The sequence below is a fragment of the Rhinoraja longicauda genome, chromosome 7 (assembly GCF_053455715.1).
Source record: "Rhinoraja longicauda isolate Sanriku21f chromosome 7, sRhiLon1.1, whole genome shotgun sequence".
NCBI classification, from domain to species: Eukaryota; Metazoa; Chordata; class Chondrichthyes; order Rajiformes; family Arhynchobatidae; genus Rhinoraja; species Rhinoraja longicauda.
Window position 1 is genome coordinate 47,616,956 of NC_135959.1, and position 26,911 is coordinate 47,643,866.

The 26,911-nt window shown below is 40.2% G+C and overlaps 1 protein-coding gene across 1 annotated transcript in view; it reads right to left on the reverse strand.

The window, feature by feature from the left end:
* The window catches only part of ddx10 (DEAD (Asp-Glu-Ala-Asp) box polypeptide 10), a 162,379-nt gene that overhangs the window by 106,175 nt on the left and 29,293 nt on the right, over nucleotides 1–26,911 (reverse strand). The window contains exons 10-13 of the mRNA XM_078402471.1: nucleotides 24,166–24,267; nucleotides 19,744–19,831; nucleotides 18,415–18,503; nucleotides 15,631–16,054 (exon numbers count right to left, since the gene is read on the reverse strand). Of these exons, the coding sequence (XP_078258597.1) occupies nucleotides 15,631–16,054; nucleotides 18,415–18,503; nucleotides 19,744–19,831; nucleotides 24,166–24,267 (703 nt within the window). The remainder of the gene's footprint in view (nucleotides 1–15,630; nucleotides 16,055–18,414; nucleotides 18,504–19,743; nucleotides 19,832–24,165; nucleotides 24,268–26,911) is intronic.

Genomic DNA, 26,911 nt, shown 5'->3' on the forward strand with positions numbered 1-26,911 from the left:
GAGGATAGAGTGACGGGTTGGCTAGACCTTTCTAAAGCTTTTGATGTCATCCCACACCAGAGACTGCTTCGGAAGCTTGACTTCTACGGTGTTCGTTCCAACACGAAACAATGAATTTCCAGTTTTCTGACAAAACGTCTTCTGCGCATGTGTGAATGGAAAAAGCTCTGATTGGCATCCAGTGTTAAGTAGTACACCTCAGGGCACAGTACTGGGCCCTCATCTGTTTTTGCATTACGTTAATGACATCCATGAAAAAGTCACAAGCACGACCAGACTATTCGCTGATGATTGTTTTTTGTACCGTCCAATTAAGTCAGCTGACGATAAAGATGCTCTCCAAAAAGATCTCAATACTATGGTTGAGTGGTCACAACAATGGGGGATGCAATTCAATCCTTCCAAATGTGAAACCATGCATGTCACCAGGAGGAGGAAACCAGGCAAAACATCATATATCATTGGTGCCACCATTGAAGAATCAAAACAGACCAAGTATCTTGGCATCAAATTACAGAACGATCTACGTTGGAATGGTCAGACTCATCATGCAACGGTGAAATCAACAGGTGTCCTAAATTTTGTGAGACACAACTTTTATCATTGTTCAACTTCTATCAAGGAGAAGTTATACATCACCCTTGTTAGACCACATTTGGATTACGCAGTTGCAGCATGGGACCCATACACAATTTAAAACATTTCTGCCATCGAACGTGTCCAAAAACAGGCAGCTCGTTTTGTTACAAATACCTATGAGAGAGAAGCGAGTGTTACCGAACTTCTAAATTCATTGGGGTGGAACACTCTCCAAGACAGACGTAAAGCCCACCGTTTGACCTGGTTACCACATCTACACCAAACCCAACTCTATCAGGAGTAGACGAGGGCATTCGATTCAATTTGAGATACCAGCTTTCAAGACAGATGTGTATAGCAATTCATTCTTCCCTCACACAATTAAAGCATGGAATAGTCTTCACCCTACTATAGTTATTCAACCAGACGCAACTAAATTTAAGGCAGCTCTTCTCCAAGAAGCCCTTCTTGCACAAGTCCATACTCCGCCACCTCCAGTTTAAATTCTATTTGGAATATTTTGGAGGACCAAGAACCAAGAAACATTTCGACAGGTACATAGATAAGATGGGTTTAGACGGATATTGGCTTATGTAGGCAGCTAGGACTAGTGTAGATGGGACATGTTGCTCGGTGTGGGTAAGTTTAGCCTGTTTCCACATTGTATGACTCGATCTGCCTAAAAGCACTATAGCCACCTTCCAACACCAGTTATAGTTTATTACTTTAATTGTGAAGAATGTTGTTCGTTTTCAAATAAGACCAAAAGCACTATTCCTACCAGAGCGTTACACAGAATGAAAATAGTCACACCGAACTTGCATCAATGAAGAAATATCAATACTCTAACTTCAACCACATCTGAAATCAACTCTAATTACTATTACAATAAAATAAAAGTAGATATGAAGAGAGTATTTCCTTCCCTGATTTTAACTTAAAAAATAATGAAACTGAAAATCAATGAAAATAAGCAACTCCAATCATGAAGAAGTTACTCTTGGTCAGCACATTCAGTGAATCTTGTCAAGAAAACATTCATTCAGTTAACTCGAGGAAGCAGCCTCAGGATCTGAATTAGTCAACACAAATCACAGGCTCAAGCAATTCACCAAACTCAATCTGCTGAGAGGCAAGTTAAATTCTCTTTTTCTCAAATACCTGGTCGGAATCACATATTAATGTTATATCAGTATACAGTTTTCTTCCTTTCAAATATTATAACTTAAAGCTCCTCCCACCAAATTGATTAGTACATTTAAGAACTAAACGAAAATTTCCGTGTAAAATACGCTCAAAGATTTCAACTCTAAACATAATTTTTAGGACTTTCCAAAAGTTAAAAAAGTGTTTTGTTCATATCGGTCGGTGTCTATAAATGCCAGTCATCTTAAGTATTTGACTAAATGGGCCAACATGCCTGCCATCTGCACCTAGTTAAAACAAGTATACCAATTCCCAGCTCCACAAAATGACCAATTAGCTGAATTCAATACAATTTTTTTTAACTGATTTTCAATCATTTTTACGTATGTCTACATGATTTTCATTGAATTGCCTCAGAGGAAATGTACAAAAAGTCTAAGAGCTAGTGAGAAACAACCCAATCAATGGACACAATGTGTTCTGCAATAAGACTGGCTATCATGCATAGTTTCTTCAAATATTGCAAATTTATAAAAAAATAAAAATAAAATAAGGATAAAGCAGTGTGTTAAAGCATCTCTGTGATTTGTTTTTGATTTCTGTTATGGTGGATGCATCTTGCATATTCCATTAGTTTAGTTTAGACTTACAGCGCAGGACAGGCCCTTTGGTCCATCGGGTCCACGCCAACCAGTGATCCACGCAAATTAACACTATCCTACACACACCAGGGACAATTTAGACTTATACCAAGTCAACGAACCTACAAACCGGTTCGTCTTTGGAGTGTGAGGAGACCGAAGATCTCCTAGAAAACCCACGCAGTCACGGGGAGAACGCACAAACTCACTCGTAGTCAGGATTGAACTCGGGTCTCTGGCACTGCAAAAGCTAGAAGGCAGCAACTCTACCGCTGTGCCCGCATTTATTGGAAAGAAATTTATATTGATCTTTTCGCATTGTCAATATGTTTTACAGCCATCTGCATAAAAGATGGAAATCACAAACATGCTGCCTGTACCAAGAAATAAATAGCTTTTCATTCAAATCTAACTGATTCCTCTCAGTGAAGAGAATATGGATGCTGCGCTAACTTTTTCACGCACTTCATTCCTACCCAACCATAAAATAAGTGTGGTATGGAAAAGATTCTGCTTTGCAGATGTGTAATTTGCATCAAATTACTGAAACAGAGTCTGAGATGAATGGGTTTAGTACACTTATATGTATCCAAGCTATGCATGAAATTGAATTCAATAATAAACTGTGAATCATGTTCAAACTCTAATTCACCTGAACCTAATTGATGATTGAAGTTGAGAACAAATGAGACTGCAAGACTGTGGCCCAAATTCTGTTGTCACGGATATAGTGAAGCTCAGTCCCCACCAATAGATTTCAAAACTCTGGCATTAACCTCAAGATTTCTCTGTTACAACTGTACATGACATATACACCATAAAACTGAAATCCAGGAGTTTCCATCAATGCTTTTGCTTTCTTTCAAACCTTTAATATTTTGCAGCCATCTCCCCTAAAAATCAAGGGAAATAATTTCAATTGACAAATGCACTACCACTGTAAAAATCTTTTAAATGTGTTTTGCTGCACGGAGAACAAGTTTTGGTGCTGCACTGATCATATTGCTGAGCAAACTTTATTCTTTAAAATTTTTTTTACTAAGCAGTCTGACCCACCATCATGCATAATTAAGGAGACAATAATACCTAGATCACGACAAACCATAGCTAGAATTAAGAAACAGTACATAGATGGCAAAGTGACACAATAGGAAGGGGGCAGAGATTCTGGAGAAATGGCATTCGCAAACCAATCTTCAGAGAGAAGGACAATACCTTAGGAGAATGCTGTCTAGAGGACATCCACCAAACAATAGGGTACACGACTACACAGCAAAATGTAGAAATTAAGGGATTATAGGAAATTCCATATTCATAGGGCAATGAGAGAAAGCAACATCAATATGGGTTCTAGATGGTGTTTATCTCCTTGAGCCCAAATAAAGGAAGGACATCATTCAAAGGGCACAGAAAGTGTTGATATGGCTGCAAAAGAGGCATCAGAGGAAGATACTGCAGTTGTATCTCGTCAGTTCATAAGGTTTTACCTTGCACTAAATGTTATCCCCTTATCATGTAGCTATTCCCTGTAAATGGATTGATTGTATCACAAAATACTGGAGTAACTCAGCGGGTCAGGCAGCATCTCTGGAGAGAAGGAATGGGTGACGTTTCGGGTCGAGACCCTTCTTCAGATTGATTGTAATCATGTATTGTCTTTCTGCTGACTGGTTAGCACGCAACAAAAAGCTCTTCACTGTACCTCGGTACACGCGACAATAAACTAAACTAAATTAGAATTAGGCCATTCAGCCATCAAGTTTATTCTGCTAATCAATGATGGCCAATTCATCTTTCCCTCTCAACCCCATTCTCCTGCCTTTTCTCCATAATCCCCGACACCCACACTAATTAAGAATCTGTCAATCTCCACCTTAATAATAAGGTGGCCACAGCCGTCTGTGGCAATGAATTCCACAGATTCGCCAACCTCTGACTAAAGTTAAATTAGTTAGAATCACTAATACAAAAAGCAAGTTATCCTGGAGTTTCAGGAATCCAATGGCTTCACAACACTAGGACTAATGCTCAGAGCAGCATGTTATACTGCAGGAGAGGGTGCAGCTTCACCTAAAGGGTGGATTGCACTATGGAAATATTAGAGATGGAAAATATGAAAAGTATTTTAAAGATGCAAATAGTACTACCGGACAGTAGAGTTGAGAAACAGAAGATATCAGGAATTATGTCAGACAGATGCAAGTGACATAGATACAGAGAATATGTCAAATAAGAATGGAGTGCAACAAGTACAACATTACATGGTCTGATGATATATTACTAAAACATAAACTTGGACCAATAAAAGTGAGGACTGAGGACTTAATAGTCCTAAGGATAAAGAATTCAAGAATGATGAAACAAGAACCAAAAAGGTGCTGTGATAATTTTGCTTAAATATAACAAAGTAACACAGGAATGAGAGATTATGTAATGGAAAGAGCCCATTTGTTTATAAAATTATCAGTAGAGATATTACATTGTTGGGTTTGTACGATAGACCAGCAAGTAGAGGAACATAGAGATGTCAACCTACAGGAAAAGTGAACTTATGTATGAAGTACAAATTAATAATAAATTCTCCCAGCAAACCCAGCACAATTGTAGTGCAATTGACAAAGTGAGGAGGATATTTTGAAAAATGTTCAATTTTCTTGACCACCGCAAAAGCAAACAGTCAGTGCTGGATTCGCTTTCTAGGAAATTAGGTGATGCAGGTGGAGCAAATTTCAATGATAGATCTTCAAAGAAGAGTAATCATGAAACTATTTTTAAATTCATAATCTGCAAAACAATTTTAGTGTAGTTTTGGGAAGGCAGAAATGGCTAAACAGTAATCATGGCTTTGTTCTCCGTAGAAATAAATATGCATTTCAACACAAAATATTTAAGTGTGTTTTTTTTGAGAATTTGTAACTCTTTACAAATTCATTTATTTATGAAGATTAAGCTGGAAAGTATGTAAAGGAGCACACACTGTGGAGGAGTAGAAACATATAATTGCGACAGTTAACAACACAGAAGTTGCTGTTTCACAATGTAATGATGCCAACAATGTTAGTTTGTCAATACAAAGAAAAACATTCTGCCAAATACTGGAAAAGGCTATTATATATCCACTGGCAATTGGCCATTTCTTCAGACTGTAGAAAATGATTAAGCGTTACAAGCATGAAGTAATAAAGAACCTGAAGATAGACTCAAAATGTTGGAGTAACTCCGCAGGTCAGGCAGCATCACTGGAGAAAAGGAATAGGTGACATTTCAGGTCGAGACCCTTCTTCAGACTGAGGGTCAAGGAGAGGGAAACTAAAGGTAATGAAAAAGTTCAGAACAAATCAGAGCCGGAACCGATGACCAAGGAAAGGTGGAGCTCACAATGGTCCATTGTTGGCTGAGTTGATAACAAGGGGGTACAAACAGTGAAACTAGCAGGATGACTAGAGTGGGGGAGGGACGGAGAGAGAGGGAAGAACCTGTATTGATAGTGATTTCAAAACCTCAACACAAAAGAATTTATCAACAATCCAGTATTCATTTGAAGTGTCATTACATTTTAAAATCAGAAATGTGGCAGAAAATTAGTGCTAGGCAAAGTCAAACATTCATTAAAATTCTGATCCTATTAATTTAATGTCTAATATGTTATAAGCACTGGATTACAAAGACCAGTGAAGAGTCAATTGGCGCACTTGGCAATTTTTATTTCAGTTTCTTCAGACAGCAGAAAATGTTCAAGTGTCATAGACATGAAGTAATAAAGAACCTGTATTGATATAGTATAGTGTAAGAAAATAACTGCAGATGCTGGTACAAATCGAAAGTGTATTGATATAGTGTCTTCAAACTTCAACACACATTTTACAAATAATCCAGTATCTTTTGAGATGTCATTACTTTTTAATATTCTGTCGGGAGTGTACCCGAAATCTGCAAACAAATCAGATGGAGGAGCAAATTGTAATGCAATAATGGCAGCAGATTTCAATTACCTTAACATAAACTGGGAAAGTGATACAATAACTTATTTTGAAGTCAGATATATCTAGATGCAATATAAGGTACAGAATTCTTGAAATGCAGTTAAGAATTTTCTTAGAAAATCATAATCTACGAAGACCAAGAAAGTTGAGTCAGTACTGGGCTTAGTTTTAGTAAAGTTATTATCTGGCAGACAGAGATGGCAGCTATGGGAAAGTAATCAATTCAGCTCTGTTTAGCATAGTTATAGAAAAGATTGACTAGGAGTAGAAGTTCCAAATTGGGCTAAAGCCGCTTTTACTAATCTAAGATTTGAATTTGACAAAAATGAACAGGAAACAACTACTTGAAGATAACATAATGTAAGTGCAGTGGTAGTTAAAAGGATAACAAACATATTCTCTTGCAAAAGGCATTTCCCAATTTTAGACAATCATAGATTTGAAGGAACATCGGCCCAGCAAAAATTAAAACAGGGAGATATTTAGCAGATACCAAGCACAGAAGAAGGTGCAGAAAGCTTTAGAAGGTGGAGGGGTGAATGTAAAAAGAAATTAATTGACAAAAGTTGTTGCATGGAAAGTGTGAAGTAGAATCAAGGAACACTCCAGGCACGTCCACTAATACGTCAAGAGCAAGAGTTTGTAGCAACAGAGAGTGGCTCCTTTCAGAAACCAAAACGATAGCCTGACAGTTAACAGAAGACATATGAAGTTTTGAATGAATTCTCTTACATACAGCAAGCTCTGACATTAATTGACTAAACCTTATCGTGATACATACAGTGCCCTCCATAATGTTTGGGACAAAGACCCATCATTTATTTATTTGCCTTTGTACTCCACAATTTGAGATTTGTAATAGAAAAAAATCACATGTGGTTAAAGTGCACATTGTCAGATTTTAATAAAGGCCATGTTTATACATTTTGGTTTCACCATGTAGAAATTACAGCAGTGTTTAAACATAGTCTTCCCATTTCAAGGCACCATAATGTTTGGGACCCAGCAATGTCATGTAAATGAAAGTAGTCATGTTGAGTATTTTTTTGCATATCCTTTGCATGCAATGACTTAGTGAAGTCTGCAATTCATGGACATCACCAGTTGCTGGTGTCTTCTCTGGTGATGCTCTGCCACGCCTGTATTGCAGCCATCTTTAGCTTGTGCTTGTTTTGGGGGCTTGTCCCCTTCATTATTCTCTTCAGCTTATCTTCTACTTATCACCTGCCACATGTTGTCCTGGCTCTCCTCCCTTCCAGCTTTCTTTTTCCCTTCCCCTACAATCAGTCTGAAGGGTCCTGACCAAAAAAAAACATCACCTATCCATATTCTCCATTGATGCTGCCTGACCTGCTGAATTACTCCAGCACTGTATCCTTTTTTGGGACATATTCTCTTTAGTTTATAAGAATGAGGTGTAATCTAATTGAAACATATAAAGTTCTTGAGGATTGATATGCAAGATGTGTTTTCCCTAGCTGGTCTCAAAATAAAGAGTCAACATCATTTCTGCACTCAGAAAACAGAGCAAATCTATATCCTAGAGGACAGTTGGAGCTGAGTCACTGAGAATATTGCACACAGAGATCGACATAATTTTTAGATATTACAAGAATCAAGGGAAGTTAATGTAGAAAAGCGGTGCTGTTGTAACAGATCAACCATAGTGTCATTAAATGCCAGTGCAAATACAAGGAGCAAAGTAGCCTATTTATGCTTCTGCTTACGTTCTAATGCAACCTGTCGTTAACACCGCATGAATTTGGCAGGTGTGAAATTCACCATATCAGCTGAGTTTTACACATTAAAGCAAGCTGAACACTCAAAAGGTCAGACAGTAGAATTCTCCAAATCACAGCACAATCTGGAATCTGACATGGTGTCACAGCTGGTAGAGCTGCTGCTGCACAGCGCCAGAGGCCAGGTTCAATTTTGACCTTTGGTGCCGTCTGTCTGGAGTTTGCACGTTCTCCCTGGGACCTCGTGGATTTCCACTGGGTACTCCGGTTTCCTCCTAGATTCCTAAGACGTGCGGGTTTGTCAGTTAATTGGCCTCTAAACAAAATTGTTCTGAGTAGTTTCCTCCTAGATTCCCAAGACGTGTGGGTTTGTAGGTTAATTAGCCTCTAAACAAAATTGTTCCTGTAGTATTGCTCCTAGTAGCTGGGGATGAGAAAGTGGGATAACATAGAACTGGTGTGAATGGCTGATCGATGATCAGCGTCGACTCGGTGGTCTGAACGGGCCTGTTTCCATGTTGTATTTCTAAACTAAACAATCTGCAACATAGAAAATACGTGCAGGAGTAGGCCATTCGATCCTACGAGCCAGCACCGCCATTCAATATGATCATGGTTGATCATCCAAAATCAGTACCCCATCCCTGCTTTCTCCCCATATCCCTTGACTCCATTAGCCCTAAGAGCAAAATCTAACTCTCTCTTGAATACACATCCAGTCAATTGGTCTCCACTGCCTTCCGTGGCAGAGAATTCCAGATTTACATTCTCTGGGTGAAAAGGTTTTTCCTCATCTCAGTCCTAAATGGCCTACCCCTTATTCTAAAACTGTCTAAAACTGTGACCCTTGGATCTGGACCCCCAACATCGGGAACATTTTTTCTGCATCTAGCCTGTCCAATCCTTTAAGAATTTTATATGTTTCAATAAGATCCCCTCCCATCCTAAATTCCAGTGAATACAAGTCCAGTCGACCCATTCTTTCATCATATGTCAGTCCTGCCATCCCGGGGATTAACCTGGTGAACCTGCGCTGCACTCCTTCAATAGCAAGAATGTTCTTCCTCAAATTAGGAGACCAAAACTGCACACAATACACCAGGTGTGGTCTCACCGGGAGAGACTGCAGTAGGACCTCCTTGCTCCTATACTCAAATCATCACAAATCATCTTGATTCTTGCTCCTATACTCAATTCCTGTACTTAAATCGTCACAACCAAAATAGTTTAAAATAACACCCAATCGCAAAGATTACACAGAAATTCTTGCTACAGATATACTGTTACCGAGAGGCATTGAAAAACATTACTCTTGACTTGCAATTGAAAAGATCTGAATATTATATTCATGAGAGTAAATGGTCCAAATCAACAATCTATTTTGATCTTAATTCTTGCACAGCATTTATCTGAAAACACAAAGAACTTGCAACAGATGGTTTTCTGTTCATTCATGGAACATTAGATCACTGACCAGTTACAACCACGGGCTAAAAACAAACCTTGTGTTATCAAGAGAAAAGGTCGCAATCCAAGCAGCACACTTGGAACCTATTAAGCATCATGACAAAACATAAAAGACAGGAGATATGCAAGTCATGCGATAATTGAACACTCAAAAGGTCAGACGATGCTTTTGTTCATTAAGTATGACAAAAGGAAATAACAAAGTTATTTACCAACTGATTAATTAACTGGCTAGAGACAAATGAGTTATTTAGCAATTTAGTTTCTTAACACAATGACAGTAAATTCCAAGCAGTTTTACTGCCAATCTGAAAGTGCACCCACCACTCATACCAGTGGAGGTGCTGCAGGGCACTCAAGCAATTATTGTCAGCAACATGGAGCAGCCAAGTAGTACAAAAGATACAGTATGATTTGTGAATCTTCATGTTGGCCCATAACCAATCTCACTCTCCAGAGAAGCATTCAAAATAATATAAACGTTTTTCGATACAGAATGAAGAAATATATTACATAAACACAGTATGATTTGCTGTCCATGTTCACCAATTCATGAAATTTCAGATATTGTAAAAACATGCTCAGAATGATGCCATCACAATTACAGAAAAATAATAGCCATAAAAAAAATGGTTAAGGAGGCAGCATGCTGGTAACCTTGCTACATTTTATGCAAGGGAGGATTTTGATACCAACATACTACATCAAATCTGACCTTTAAAGACATTAATACTTTAAAACACTACAGAATAATAAGAGCTGCATTAACATTACAAGGTCAAGAACATATATAGGGCTAAACAATCCAAAATTAAATTATACTGGTGGCAACAGGGATGCAGCATTACTATTTAGTAGTACCAGTGAAATGTAATACTTAGAATCATTCAATTTTAAGGACATAAGACAAATAATCTACAGTGCATTTATTCTGCAGCTTGGACACCAACTGTAAACTTACAAGTACCTACAGTACCTAAAGACTTAAATGATAAATACAAACTGTAAAGAGTGCAAAAAATAGATTTGAGGATGTTACTGGGTCTGTAAGGATTTAATTATAAGGAAAGGCTGCATAGGTTGGGCTTCTTTCCCCCATATCGCAGAAGAGACCGAGATCTTTTTTGAGGTTTATAAAATGACAGTGTACAAGCGCATGAATTGCCGAGGCATAAAAGGCAATGGACCAAGTACTGGAAGATGGGATTAATTGGGAAGGGTTCCCACTGGAAGGCATGGACATGTTTGACTGAATGGCCTGTTTCAATGCCGTATGATTCAATACTTGAATGAATAAACAAGTGATCGCAATAATTCTGAGAGAAAACCATTAAAAAATTTAAACCATCCTACAGGTAATGCAATGTATTTCCCAAAGTGATGATTCATTCTTAGTTCTGTTAATGGACAACATTTTGACAGAAGCATCTGTTCAATTTGTCCTCTGAAATACTCAATATTTACAGCTGCTCTGCATTCTATTCACACACATTTACCATTTATCTGTTTTGGTTCTCATTTGTTTTAGTTAAAATAATGCCAGTCAGAAAAATTGTAGACGTACGTACATACAATATACACGAGCTGCTGAAGATGGTCCAGAGGCTGCCTGTGACCACAAGGTCAGTGAGGAGGTGGTCACAGGAAACCTATGACGCTCTACAGGGCTGTTTTGAGGACACAAACTGGGACGCACTCTGTAGTCCTCATGGAGAGGATATTGATGGTCTTACGGACTGTGTTACCAGCTACCTAAAGTTCTGTGTGGACAACGTTGTTCCTGAGGAGACTACACTGTTTCCCCAACTGGAGATTGAGAATTAGTTATTGGACAGGAAGCCAATAGTGAGAACGATCAGATAATTCTCAGGTTGGCAGGGTGGAATTATTGACTGCAAGGATCAATGCTTGGGACGCAATCTGTATCAACAATTTACCTGATGGGACTGAATGTTCCGATTCTAAGTTTATTGACAAAACTACATTAGGAGGGATTGTGAGTGCAGAGGATGCAAAGCTACAAGGGGACATGTTACCAGCGATCACCCATATACTAGTTATATCCTGTAAACCAGGGACAATTTGCAGAGGCCAATTAACCTACAAACCTGCATGTTTTTGGAATGTGGGAGGAAACCAGGGAACCCAGAGAAAACCTACACTGTCATGGGGAGAACATACAAACTCCATACAGGCAGCACCCATACTTAGGATCGAACCCGGGTTTCTGGTGCTGCAAGGCAGCAACTCTACCTCTGTGCCACTGTGCTGACCTCAAATCTGTAGAAAGAGAATAACTAATATTTCAGGTCCAAGACCCTTTGTTGAAACTGGGGGAAAAAGGAAACCGATAGTGTTCTATGGCAGAGCAGGTGGGGTAGATCAAAGAGAATGTTTCTAACACGATGAGACCAATTAACAGATATAGCAGGAATAACAAACGGAATCAAATTATGCTCCTTTGTCTGTGTAATGAATTGCTAATAGCAAGGCCATGGTAATCCCAGCAGACCCCATTATACAAAAGGAGAAAGAACAATTTCATCAAAACGATGAGAGGCAAATGTGTTCAGTTCGATGCACACAGACATAAAGTTGAATAAATCAACAGTGACCATGGGAATTGTATAAATAGCAAAGACATTAAATATGTTGTTTTCCTTCATGGTAGAGGGATTCAGAAGACATGCCAGAAATAAATTAAAGTAAGCAGACAAAAAGTGAGAAAACAATCACTCTCCCTGGAAAATAGTACCAAAGCTACATCTGAGGATACTAAAGGAAGAGGCTGCAGAGATCACAGGCAAGTCCAGGCAATAAAAAAGCAGTGAATGCCACACTGTTGTTTACAAAAGATTAGACAGAGAACAACAAGTATTACAAGCCAGTTAACCCGTGCCATTGGGAAAAAGCTGGAATAAGTAGTAAACAAAGAAAATAGGTGCAGGAGGAGGCCATTTGGCCCTTCGAGCCAGCACTGCCATTCATTGTGATCATGGCTGATCATCCACAATCAGTGGTGCCTGCCTTCTCCCCATATCCCTTGATTCCACTTGCCCCTAGAGCTCTATCTAACTCTCTTTTAAATTAATCCAGTGAATTGGCCTCCACTGCCTTTTGTGGCAGAGAATTCCACAAATTCGCAACTCTGGGTAAAAAAGTTTTCTTCTCACCTCAGTTTTAACTGGCCTCCCCTTTATTCTTAGACTTTGTCCCTTGGTTCTGGACTCCCCAACATTGGGAACATTTTTCCTGCATCTGGCTTGTCCAGTCCTTTTATAATTTTATACATCTCTATAAGATCCCCTCTCATCCTTCTAAACTCCAGTGAATACAAGCCCAGTCTTTCCAATCTTTCCTCATATGACAGTCCCTCCCTCTCAGGAATTAACCTCATGAACCTACGCTGCACTGCCTCAATAGCAAGGACATCCTTTCTCAAATTAGGAGACCAAAACTGCACACAATACTCCAGATGTGGTCTCACCAGAGACCTATACAACTGCAGAAGGACCTCTTTGAAGGATGAGGGGGGATCTTATTGAAACATATAAGATAATTAGGGGATTGGACACATTAGAGGCAGGAAACATGTTCCCAATGTTGGGGGAGTCCAGAACAAGGGGCCACAGTTTAAGAATAAGGGGTAGGCCATTTAGAACGGAGATGAGGAAGAACTTTTTGAGTCAGAGAGTGGTGAAGGTGTGGAATTCTCTGCCTCAGAAGGCAGTGGAGGCCAGTTCGTTGGATGCTTTCAAGAGAGAGCTGGATAGAGCTCTTAAGGATAGCGGAGTGAGGGGGTATGGGGAGAAGGCAGGAACGGGATACTGATTGAGAGTGATCAGCCATGATCGCATTGAATGGCGGTGCTGGCTCAAAGGGCTGAATGGCCTACTCCTGCACCTATTGTCTATTGTCTATTGCTCCTATATTCAAATCCTCTTATAATGGCCAACATGCCATTAGCTTTCTTCACTGCCTGCTGTACCTGCACGCTCACTTTCAGTGACTGGTGTACAAGGAAACCAAGGTCTCGTTGCACTTCCCCTTTACCTAATCTGACACCATTGAGATAATAATCTGCCTCCTTGTTTTTGCCGCCAAAGTGGATAACCTCACATTTATCTACATTATACTGCATCTGCCATGCATCTGCCCACTCAACCTATCCAAGTCACCCCGCAACCTCCTAACATCCTCTTCGCAGTTCACACTGCCACCCAGCTTTGTGTCATCCACAATTTACATTGGTGATTTATACAAATGGACCAGTTTGTATTGAAGTTTGGTGAAATTAAAATGGGGGCGGGGAGATAATTTGTGACGAGAAGACAAAATCCAGCAAGAGGATAAAAACAGGTTATGTTACTGGCAAAATTACTGGAGATGGACTGTAATGAGAAGAAACTGGACTTTCCACTTTGGCAGGAAGGACAGAACAGAAGATGTCTCAAGGCATATTTTTCCTCAAGGTTTAAACATCAGTTAGGACTTAGTGGCTCTAGCAGCTCTTCAATAATCACCAAACAATAGTGCAATCTCAAATAATGTTTAATCTAACCAAATGATATCTATATTTAATGTAGATAGGAATAAAATTTCATAGAATGCTTTTCTGCATTCCATCTAAAAATGTTATCAAATTTTGTTTTGTCTGAGTTAATCCATTATACCTTTGGAAAACAAAGCTCATTGTTCTGTTAAAAGTTTAATGTTTAATACTTTTGATGGGCTAGAATTCATATGATATATTATGGATGACCTACTGCATCAATACACAGATTACCAAACCAAACTCCTTTGACCGGCCCTGTTTCCACCAATCTTTCCACCACTACGCGCAAGAAGCTCAAGACGCCATTGTTTGCAGATGCCGAGAAGTGTGTTCAGCTCTGGCTGAACAATTTCTAATCTTGTGACGTGGACTCGATAAGAAGAAGTCCGTATGAACATTGAATTTCCTGCATGGACTTTTTTTCCACTTGAGAAAGAGATTCAAGGACACAAACATCTTTCAAATGAAACACACAGAACCTCTAAGGCATACCCAGACCATCAAGTGTGGCATCTAAGAATATTATTTGCAAATAATGAGTTTCTGAGTAAAAACTGTATTTGAATAAAGTACAATCTAAAACAACAGTATTCTCAAAAACTGCCAGAAAATAAAACAAGGCCCAGAACTAAGTCAAAATCCATCACAAACCAACTTAAAATACAGGAGATAGCTATTTGACCATCATGTTAATGCTGGCTGCCAGCAGAGCAATCACATCAGTCCCATTACTTCTCATATTGCTGTAGCTTGCAGGCCTTCTCATATGACCATCACCTTCTCTTTCTCCTCTATCTTCTCTTTGATTCTCTGGTTACTATCCTAGATTGAGGGGTAGTTTACAGTAGCCAAATAGTGACATTTTGCAGATGTAAGAGGGGAAACGCAGAGCACCTGAAGGAAACCCACACAGTCACAGGGAGAACATGTAAATTCTAATATTCAGCACCAGTGATCTGGACCTAACCAGGTCTCGGGAACTGAGACATAGGACTAAGTGCTGTCCCACTGGGTCTCCCAGACAGGCAAAACCAATATAAAAAGATGAATTTAAAAGACTATAAAACTACAATCTGAAATGAAAGTCCACCCCCTTCCCAAATGGAAACCTGCCTCATACAACATTTACTTTTGTTGTCTTGTGTTATTGATGAGCTTTTTATTAAAATCAAAACATTTTCAAAACCATTTACTTGTCAGAGAAAAAGAAAAATGCCCAGAGAGCACCTTTTAAAATATGTTGGTATATTTTTGCTATTGCTCAAACTTGAAATTTTCATCAATGTTTAACAATTCATCATCAGTAATTTTCCTTCTCACAATCCACAATTGTATTTGAATGTTGGCTATCGTATGAAATTGATCATTTGAATGTCAGCTGCAGGACATTTGCATAGGACTTATGATGGCAGAGATATGATAAGTGTGGTTACAAACGAGGAGAATCATTACAGATAAACGATTTTCAACAAACCATCCACTCATTTCTTTACTTTTAAGATGAATTAAGAGTAGCTTACTGTTTCTTCTCCAGGTTCAAAGCCGAAAATATTCCTTCGTTTCACGATAAGAAGATCACGATCATCATTGTCATCAAAAGCATCATCATCAATGCACTGGAATGTGGCTGCTACTTTACTCTCCATGTCATCTCTTGGATTATTATGGGCAATGGAATCTTCATCCACATAACATACATTTTTCTTGGCCGTTATTTTATCTTTGGTTTTATTTTTGGCCTCTTGTTCCGAAGTGTGTTCCCGAAATTGAGCCTTAAAGTCTTCCAATTCCTCATCAGCATCTTCTTTTGAGCTTTCTGTTGCAATATCATTCATAACTGCTGACTCATTATCTTGTACTATATTGTTTGGAGAAGACATTTCTCTTTCTTTTTGTGCTCTCTGAAGAAATCTAATTCGAGGAGGAACTGCAAGACCCAAGGAGCTGTAATGGGAGATTGCATGTTTATCAGCTTGGTTTTACATAATAAAGCAGCTCAAAAATGGGACATTCAGAGCAACATGTTGGAAGATCTAAAGTGCTAGAGCAACTCAGCGGGTCAGGCAGCATCTCTGGACAACATAGGTGACGTTTTGTGTCAGGACCCTTCTTCAGATCATTCCTCTAGTCCTACATGTTGTTTATGCTCCATTTAGGTCACCTCATGTATTACTTTATCAGCATAAATCTCTCTTCCTTACGTTGTATACTTATCTTCACCCATCTTGAATCTATTATATTCACTTCACCTACTCATTGTGGTAAGTATCCCGCAACTCCAGATGGAGAACAAGACTATTTTAGAAAGAAACTACTCTCCCTTACCTCCAATTCCCACAGAAGACTTCATGCACGAAAAAGGTTTAAGAGGATGGTGATCTTATAGAGGTGTAAAATAAATTAGAGGAATCGATCGAGTAAATGCACAGAGTATTTTGCCAAGAGTAGGGGATTCAAGAACCAGTGGACATAGGTTTAAGGTGAGGGGGGAAAGATTTAACTGGAACCGGAGAGATTAGCTTTTTTTTTTACACAAAGGGTGGTGGGTATATGGAACAAACTGCCAGAGGAGGTAGTTGAGGCAGATACTATCATAACATTTAAGAGACAATTGGACAGGTACATAGATAGAACAGGTTTAGAGGGATATGGGCCAAACGCAGGCAGGTGGGACGTGTATATTTGGCATGTTGGTTGGTGTGGGCAAGTTAGGCCAAAGGGCCTGTTTCCACACTATATGACTCTCTGACCAGCCAAAGCCCACTCTTCTCTCATTCCAGCTAAATAATCTTATCTATGCTGCTGTTTCTTGTACATAAAGATCTTTCCTTTTCCATACTTTAACCCATATTATTGCTTGAGTTTGCCATTTGTTTATTTCACTTCCCACTCTTTCTAACTTTTTGCCGATTTGTTTGCCACAAAAACAGAGAGTGCACAAACATCATCAGTTAAACCCTCATCCTACTTCTTACCAAATGAATTCCATCTGGTTCCCAATGTACAAATCTGGCCTTCTGGGCTCTTTGCATTACCTATGAGGGCTTTGACAACAAATGAGCAGCACCATGGCGCAGTGGTAGAGCTGTTGCCTCACAGCACCAGAGACCTGGGGTTTGAACCTGACAACAGATGCTGTCTGTATGTCCCTGTATGTCCGAGACATCATGGGTTTTCTCAGGGTGCTCCAGTTTCCATCCACATTCCAGGTAGGTGAGTTAATTGGATGCTGTAAATTGTCCCTGGTGTGTAGGATATAACTAGTGTATAGGGATAGCTGGTTAGCGCAGACTCGGCAGGCTGAAGGGCCTGTTTCCACTCTGTATCTCTAAACTTAAACAAGTGGACATTAGTGGATCAAAATAAAGCTAAAGCCTGTAGTTTGTATGCAAGTCAGTCGGAGTGGCTGGGAGGGAGTGCTGGGGGGTGGTATTTGTATTTGGGTCACGGAAATTCCAGCCACATAAATATTTGGGAGGAATAAAAGCAGAGCTAGCATGCCCCCAGGTTCTGTACACTTCGAAAGCTGACATGGACTTTGTCCCTCTTAATGTCATAAACACATTAAATTCAACTAAACAGTTTCAACAATGAATGATTAAAAACTTCCAAATAACATTTTAAACAATATCACTTTTAAGCAATTAAAGACATTAAAAAATTCCTCCATAACAAAAAGCTGTAAAACTCAATATTTAATTTCTTCATGACAATTAAAAAACTAATATTTTCTGAATCTTAATCAATAGATCGGGTGAATACATAGTCTCTTATTCAGGGTAGGGGAATCAGGGGAATCAATAGCCAGAGAACATAGGTGTAAGGTGAGAGGGGGAAGTTTTAATAGGACCCTGCGGGACACCTTTATGACACAGAGGATGGTGGATACATGGAACAAGCTGCCAGTGGAGGTAGTTGAGGCAGGTACTATAACACCATTACATTTTATTTGGAAGTATTAAAGGACACCAGGACAGATGCATGGATACAAAAGATGTAGAGGGATATGGGCCATACACAGGCAAATGGGACTAGCTTAGATGGGGCATCTTGGTCAGCGTGAACAAGTTGGGCCAAAGGGCATGTTTCCATGCTTCCCTGCTTATGACTAAGCAAATGATGACAGAGGAACTTGGAGAATGACAGCAAATAAGGTGCTCTTAATGGAACTGGGAGGGTACAACTCTATCACTTGTTACTGAAAGTGGCAATGTTTTCTGTTCTTGCTAAATACCTGTAAATACTATTCCTCATCTGGCCTCATTTTCAAACCTCATCACTTCACCTAATAAAATGTTACTTACAAAGCATATTCCTTCAATGATATTGTGAAAGCATCAAAAACATCTTTATTCCTCATCAGGTAGACTGACCGCACATAGGACACAAAACACTGCAATGAAGTAGAAAAACGCATATTGCATGTTTTAGACATTAAAAACAATTTCAAACAATATCTTTTTTTTCAAGATTGCATGCAGGACTGAAAGTGGTTTAGAACATAGAACACAACACAAGAAGAGGCCCTTTGTACAACACAAGAACAGGCCCTTCGTACAACACACGAACAGGCATTTTGGCTCACAATATCTGTGCCAAACACAATACCAAGACCATCGCTTATCCACCTGCGCATAATCCATATCCCTCCATTCCCTGCATATCCATATGCCTATCCAAAAGTCTCTTAAATGCCACTAACATATCTGTTTCAACCAACAACCCTGGCAGTGCATTCCAGGCACTCACCACCCACTGTATGAACATTTTATCCTGCACATCTCCTTTAAACTTTGCCCCTCTCACCTTAAAGTTCTGCCCTCTAGCATTTGATTTTTCCATCCAGGGAAACAGAATATGACGATCTACCCTTTCTATGCCTGTCATAATTTTATGTGCGGGTCAACATAAAGAAGAGAGTCATAAGCAAGTCAAATTCGATGTTCTCCCAAAATTGTACCATTTTTAATTTACCAATGCTACTTAAACGATTTCCCGTTGAAAAGCAATAATGCCAAATATTAGGTCGTAGATAATGCCCCTTTGAGGTCTACAATTTTTGGGACTCTGCTGCATCCTACATCAGCAACCCTGTTTGTGACCAGCATGATGACAACAATAACCCACTGCAATGTGTAATAGCTTCCCAATGGGTTCCACAGATTCAAGCTTTGATTTATTGTCACACTTGTGTTTATTGGATGGAATTCAAAAGTTTTAGTTTAGTTTGGAGATACAGCGTGAAATCGGGCCCTACTCCCCACGGAATCCATGCCAACCAGCGATTCCCATATACTAGCACTATCCTACAAACTAGGGACAATTTACAATTTTACTGAAGCCAATTAACCTACAAGCCTGTACACCTTTAGAATGTGGGAGGAAACTTCGCACAAATAACACCCATAGTCAGGATCGAACAGGGGTCTCTGGTGCTGCAAGGCAGCAGCCATGCCACAGCACCACCATGCGGCAAAATTGTGTAAAGTAAAACAATAGTTAACTGATGCACTACCCTCATTCAGGTGTGAATGAAAGTTATAATCCACGATACCCCTTCTGTTACTGCTTTTACACCAAGTTAATCAAAAACATTAAGAAAGGAAATCACAGTACAAGGTTGTGGGACTCACTCGTTGTGCTCTTTCCTTCAGCTCCTGTTCTTGAGCTAAAAAGGCTTCCAGCTTTGCCTGTATATTGGTCAGTTTTGCTGGATTGATTCTGTTTTAAAATAAAAATGAAGTTTAAAAAAAAAATTAAATGCTGATAACCTATTGATACCCAATGATATGAAATGCTCCTAAAATCATTGTTTTAAAATATTTCTTGCAGGTTTAATTTTAATTTGTGCAGTTCGTGAAACTTGCAAATATGTGAAAATCAAACAACTGGAAATCTGAAATAAAAATAAAAAATACTATAAAAACATTTAGCAGGTCAGACAACGCCAATGGAAACAGCAGCCAACTCTTCAAGATGGGGACCGTTCACCTGTTGAATTCTAACAATCAAAAGTTAAATCCAAACAACAAAAAAAAGCATTGCCAGGTGGGAGATGCAGGGGCGGCAAGGCTATAGAGGGACCAAAGTTAAGAATCGAGGAGATACAGGGCAAGTATCAAGTCATTAATGGAGCTGGAGCCAATGTGAATCAATGTGCACTACAATGATGGGCAAATATAACATAGCTTTTGACAAGCCAAGTTTTATGAAGAGAAGATGAGATGCCAGCCAGAGAAGGAATAGTGTGTGACTCAGCAGGACAAGTAGCATCTCTGGAGAGAAGGAATGGGTGACGTTTCGGGTTGAGACCCTTCTTCAGACACCCATTCCTTCTCTCCAGAAATGCTGCCTGTCCCGCTGAGTCACACCCAGCATTTTGTGTCTACCTTCAATTTAAATCAGCATCTGCCGTTTTTTCCTACTGTCTGTTCTTAGTTTAGTTTAGAGATCCAGCATGGAAACAGGTCCTACGGCCCGAGTCTGCAAAAACCAGCGATCCCTGTACGTTAGTACTATCCTACACACTAGGGACAATTTACAATTTTTACCGAAGTCTATGCAACCTACAAAACTGTATGTTTTTGCAGTGTGGGAGGAAACCGGAGCACTCGGGGAAAACCCACACAGCACCCCTAGTCAGGATTGAACCCGGATCTCTGGCGCTGAAACGCAGCAACTTTACCGCTGTGCCACCATGCCGCCCTAAGCTACAAGTAGCGACAAATTAATTTTTGTTACAACTAAAATTACCAGAGACTGCATGTTACATTGTTTACAAAGGTATCACTCTATAAGTGTCAATAGAAGCTGACAGACTGTTCTTAATAGACAATGGTGTCCGATTACTGTGTGTGTTAGTGAGAGAGAGGGGAGGTTACGAAGGTTAGATAGAAATAGTTTATTTTCCCTACACCGTGCTTTTGCCAAGACAACTTCCTTTCTTGTTTGTCAATTTACAAAGTAACTTCCAAGTGGTTCTCTTAATCCCTCTAAATCCCAATGGAAATTGTGCTATAACTAATATGACCCATGGAAAAGAGTTTAGACTTTAGAGATACAGCATTGAAATAGGCCTCGAGTCCACACCGACAATCGATCTCCCATTCACACTAGTTCTATGTTATCCCACTTTTGCATCCACTCCCTACACACTTGCGGCAATTTACAGAGGCCAATTAACCTACAAACCTGCATGTGTTTGGATGTGGGAGGAAACAGGAGCACCCCAAAGAAACCCAGGTGGTCACCGAAAGAATATGCAAACGCCACATAGTTAGCTCCTGAGGTCAGGATCAAACCCGGGCTCCTGAGGTCAGGATCGAACCCAGGCCTCTGGAGCTGAGAGGCAGTGGCTCTACCAGCTGCCTCACTGCTGCCAAAGGGCCATCCTTCATTATCGAAATAACCCCACCTTCTCTCAGGGCTGAGAGGGAACTCTGGTTCAGGTAAGGGGGAGAGGGAAAAACAGGTGAAAAGGGAATGGAATCCAGTTATTGCAGTCCACATATAAATGAACATCAGAAGAAAAACCAAGGAAGGGGTCCAGCAAAAGGTATACATGGAGCTATGACACAAATGAAAGAAAACCAACAGGGGTCACTCCGAGAAAAGCGGAATAGCTCTTAACATTCCATAATTTATTTGTCAGATATAGTATTTAAGTATAATTCACACGCCATTAGTTTGAGCTAAATGCTGAAAGAAAACTGTCTGTAAAGCTTGACAACTAGTGGACTGGAATCTACACTTTCAGAGGAGCTACATCCATCCGATCCCTGGCAAGATTTTCAGCTACCTAGAGCAGAAGAATAAGATCCAAACAATACCCAAATTGAAGCAAAGACCTGAGATTCTTGTCAAATTTTTCAGGTAAGGGTCAATCATCAGACAGTGCTATTGTTGTTTATAAACCCCAAATTAACTAAATATATTAATGGCAGTCCAGTGACCCCCTCTGGAAAGTATGTGCAGCAACAACTGACAGAAGGTTTTGCTGGGTTATTTTCTGCTTAAGTAGAGATAGACACAAAGTGCTGGAGTAACTCAGCGGGTCAGGCTGCATCTCTGGAGAACATGGATAGGTGATGTTTTGAGCCAGCACCCTTCATTGTCCGACGAAATAAAACAAGTACAAGGGCACAAAATGCTGGAGTAACTCAGCAGGACAGGCAGCATCTCTGGAGAAATGGATAGGTGACGTTTTTGGTCGGGACCCTTCCTCAGACCTGATAAGACACGAGTCAAAATATGTTTAATTTTACACTTTTTATATGTTTAACCCATATAACGGCAGAAGATGGCTTGCTGTGCTGAACACATGGGACAAAAGGAAAGATAAAACTTCAGCCTCACTCACTCATTCTCCCCAAAGATGGTTACCACTTTGCAACACAACCATGAATTGTAGAATATTTTCTCAAATGTAGAGGGAAAATTGGAGCCAACCGTAAGAATAATGATCATAACATATGATAGCAAATGGTGCAGACAGACGCATATATGGACTAAGAAAAGAGATGAAGCCAACAACAACTTTCATTCACAAGGCACCTCCAACAAAGCAGAACATTTCATGGTATTTTCAAGGGAGCATTAATTTAAATAATGCTTTGACTCAAAAGAGGGGCTACATGGGAGGGCGAGGAAACAAATGACCAAGGAACTATGTTTTAGAGAATATCATATAAGGGGAAGGGGTAGAAGGATGGAAAGGAGGAATGTCAAAACATGGGATCCATCACCTGGATCGGTGCAGACCAGTTCATAAAGATTAGAGATCTACAGGGATATGAGCAACCTCATATTCACTATGTAACTGAGTTCTCATGCCATTTCAGAAATAAGAACAGTTCCCATCACCATCAATATCCCCAGTATGGCACCTTATATAAATACTAAATCAAAGATAAAATAATCTTAATAATCTTTAAATATAAGATAACCATTTCATGGTTGCACACACTTCAAAATAAAAGCAGAGGTAAGTATATTTCTTTGATCTGTGAATAATCAATTTCAAGGTTCAATAATTTTTTTAATAGTCAGCGACAAAAGAACATAAAACACTCCCTTTGGCCCACAATGTCTGTCCTGTCATGATGTCACGACCAACTATTATCAGCCTGCACATAATCCACATCGCTCCTCTCCCTGCATATCCAGATGCCTGTCCAATTCTCCTAAATGCCACTGTCATATCTGCCTCAACCACCATCCTGACAGTATGTTCCAGGCACTCACCGCTCTTTGCATGAAAAAGAACTTGCCCCACACATCTCCTTGTTCCTCTCACCTTAAAGCGATGCCCTGTAATATTTTTTTTCCATCCTGCAAAAAAGCTTCTGACTGTCTCATCTATATCTCTCATAATTTTACATACTTCTATTAGGTTTCCCCACAACCTCCGGCGTGCTAGAAAAACAATCCAAGTCTGCCCAACCATTCCCTGTAGCTAATGCCACCTATTCCAGGCATAATTCTGGTAAACCACCTCTGTACCTTTCCCAAAGCCGCTCCATTCTTCCTGTAATGGAGCAACCAGAACTGTACAAAATACTCTAAATGTGGCCTAACCAGTCCTATAAAGCTGCATCATGACTTCCTGAGTCTTATACTCAATGCCCCGACCTATGAAAGCAAGCGTACCATATGCATTATTTACCACTTTATCTGCTTACATTGCCACTTCCAGGGAGCTATGGACCCTGAGATCCTTCTGTAAATCAATACTGTTAAGAGTCATGCCATTAATTGAAATATTTTCCCCTTAAATTTGACCTCCCAAATTGCAACAACTCTCATATGCACGGACTCAACTCCATCTGCTATTTCTTCACCCACTTCTGTAGTTGATCTATATCCCACTGAATACTTTGACAGCCTTCCTCACACTCCACAACCCCAGCAACCTTGGTAGCATCTGCAAACTTACTAACCAACCCATCTATGTTTGCGTCCAAATTACAGGAATATGTGTAATTTCCTTAGATGGTATAATGCACAAGTAGTAATACAACTACATTAAAATTCTGTTATTTCGATAAAAGCATTACTTTATTTTGTTGATGGGGACTTTCTTCTCTTCCAGTTGCTTCACCATGGCCTTTTCTTCAGTTGGAAGTAAAACAAGCAATGCTTCACCATCTTCTTTGTACCTTGGAAAAGGAGTATGAGACAATCCACATCAATTCAATATCACAATTCAAAACACAGCGAATATTTTAGATTGCACTCATCCTCATCCATCAACAAAAATTCTTGTAAAAGGGTTTGAGATGGTTTGAATGTTAAAAAAATCCTAGTTAAAATTCACCACCTATAATCTATATGTGCAGTAAAAGGGAACAGTAGTATTGTGATGCAAACCAGTCCAAATGAATTCTACTTTTCTAAGTAAATTAATTCATGTTCTATTTCTGCATTTATGGGATCTGTCAATACTCTGTGTAGATTCTGACACTAGGTTTGGTTCAGTTGATTCTATAAAATTTCTGTTAAAATATCAACCCATGCAATTCCCAATTACTTATATAGTTATACTAGACTGAGGTGGACCCGTTGGGTCCAAATCTTTCCTGCGGGCCTCTCCTGAGGCAACCCTCCCCCAACTGACGATCCTGGGGGCCCGGCAACCCTCTCCAACTGCCGAAGCCCATTGCTGGGCAGGGAGTGTCCCCCGGGGTCGTGTGCGGGCGAGGGGGGACAGGGAAGGGGAGGAGGCCACTCACCTCGGCCCCGTGCCGCCAGCGCTGCAGCCAGAGTGTCCTCCCCTCTCCCTCCACCCACTCCATCCCCCCCTGAACCCTCCCTAAAACTCCCCAAAACCTCTCCTGCATTGGTCTAGCACCCTCCCCTCCCCACTCCCCCACCCCACCCTCCTCCACTCTCCCCTCCCCCCCTCCCCCTCCCCCCCACCCCAACTCCCCCTCCCCTCCCTCCCAACCCCTATTGCCCCCCCGCCCACTCCCCCCTCCCCTTTCCCCCTCCCCCACTTCACCCCAACTCCCCCCTCCACTCCCTCCCACCCCCACTCCACCCCTCTCCTTCACCCCCACTCCACCCCCACTCCCCTCTACCCCCACTCCCCCAAAACAGAATATTTCCTTAATGACAATAATCTGGTTCGCTCAATTTATTAATAGCCCCAATGAAGAGGATAGATAGTTGCATGCGGAATGACCCACAGAACCAATTAGCTAGTATTTTATAACATGAGAAGCAACTTAATTGTAGATCAGTGATTGACTGAACTTGCATCAAGAAAATTGTATAGTTGGTGCAAGATCAACAAAACGATAACAGATACTGCTGCAAGCAGTCAGCACATTTGGCAACATCTGTGAAAAAGTGTTAATGCTTCAGTTCCAGAACCATTTGGCAGAAGTGGGAGAGGGAAAGGCAAGTTCCCCTTCGGAGAGAAAGAACCGATAGAACAAAGGGAAGATCTCCATGAAAGCAAGTCCAAATGGATTAATGGGTGCAGTTACAAGCACATTACGTGAAGAAGCGTAAAGCATAATTAAAGGCAAGGCTATAGGACACGCCTAGTAGGTGAGACTTCTCAAATAGAATAGGAAGACAATGGGAGTGCTGTCTTTTGCGTAGTGTTATGCCTAACAAAACAAATAGTTATTGTAATTATTGGAGGCCAATTACTTCAGCTTCAGGACATCACTGCAGAGAGACGCTCAGAGGTTCTTCTGAGCACTGCCATGTTCTAGCACTCACACGATGCTTTTTATTTTATTAATTAATCTTAACTGGCTATTTCTGCCTATCATCATGTTGCCTTGGTTTGGCATTGGTAACACTATCAAGTGGCACTTAACTGCCTCTAAAAACAGTAAATAATGGAAACACTCTACAGAACAGGCAGCATCTGTGGGAGGAGAAATAGTGTTCGTGTTGCATGTTCGGGACCCTTCGCCAGTTCTATGCATTTCTAAGAAAAGACACAAGAAGGATCCCGACCCGAAACATCACCTATTCATGTTCTCTCGGGATGCTGCCTGATCCACTGAGTTACTCCAACAATTTGTGTCTTTCCTTGGTAAACCAGCATCTATAGTTCCTTGTTTCTACATTTTGATTGCATATTTCTAAGATTTTCTGTTTTTACTTCAGATGTCCCACATCTGCAGTTTTTCTGTTTTGATTTACTGGCTATCACCCGTCTGACACCTCATCACAATTCTGGTCCAAATAGGGCCATGGAGCTGAGTTCGGAACCGTCTCTCTTTTTTAGAAGAGTGGTCACTGTAGTCACAAAATAATTAGTCACAAAATAAGTAATGATTTGCTAACATACTACCAAATCTAAAATGCTCAGTACATTACCCGTTGACTTTGGGCAAGAATTCATGGTTTCATGCCAGCCACAACAATTGGTGTCCGCTTTTGCCGGGTGACTGAAATGTTCTACTGCGCTCATTTAAGGAGTACATTTCAATGGATGGCAGACATAAATGTACACATTTGGTGTAAAGGCTGAAAATCATCTTCCTTTGGTAGCCTCTGGCCATCCAGGAGGATCGCTTCTACTCCAGTTCTGTGGGTTCTGAGGTGACTTACAAGGTTAATCTGGGACAACCCCAGACTATACCATATAGCATAAATGATGCCTGACTCAATGGGTAGTTGCTGAGGTGCGTGCCCCTTACATTTACATTCACTTTCCAGTGCTGCCCACATTGTGTTTCCCCATGCTTCTCTACATTTAAAGGTCATGGGCCAGGGATTTCCCAGGAGTGAATGTGGTATTCCATTTTCTAAAGATACTTTGAAAACATCATTTTATTC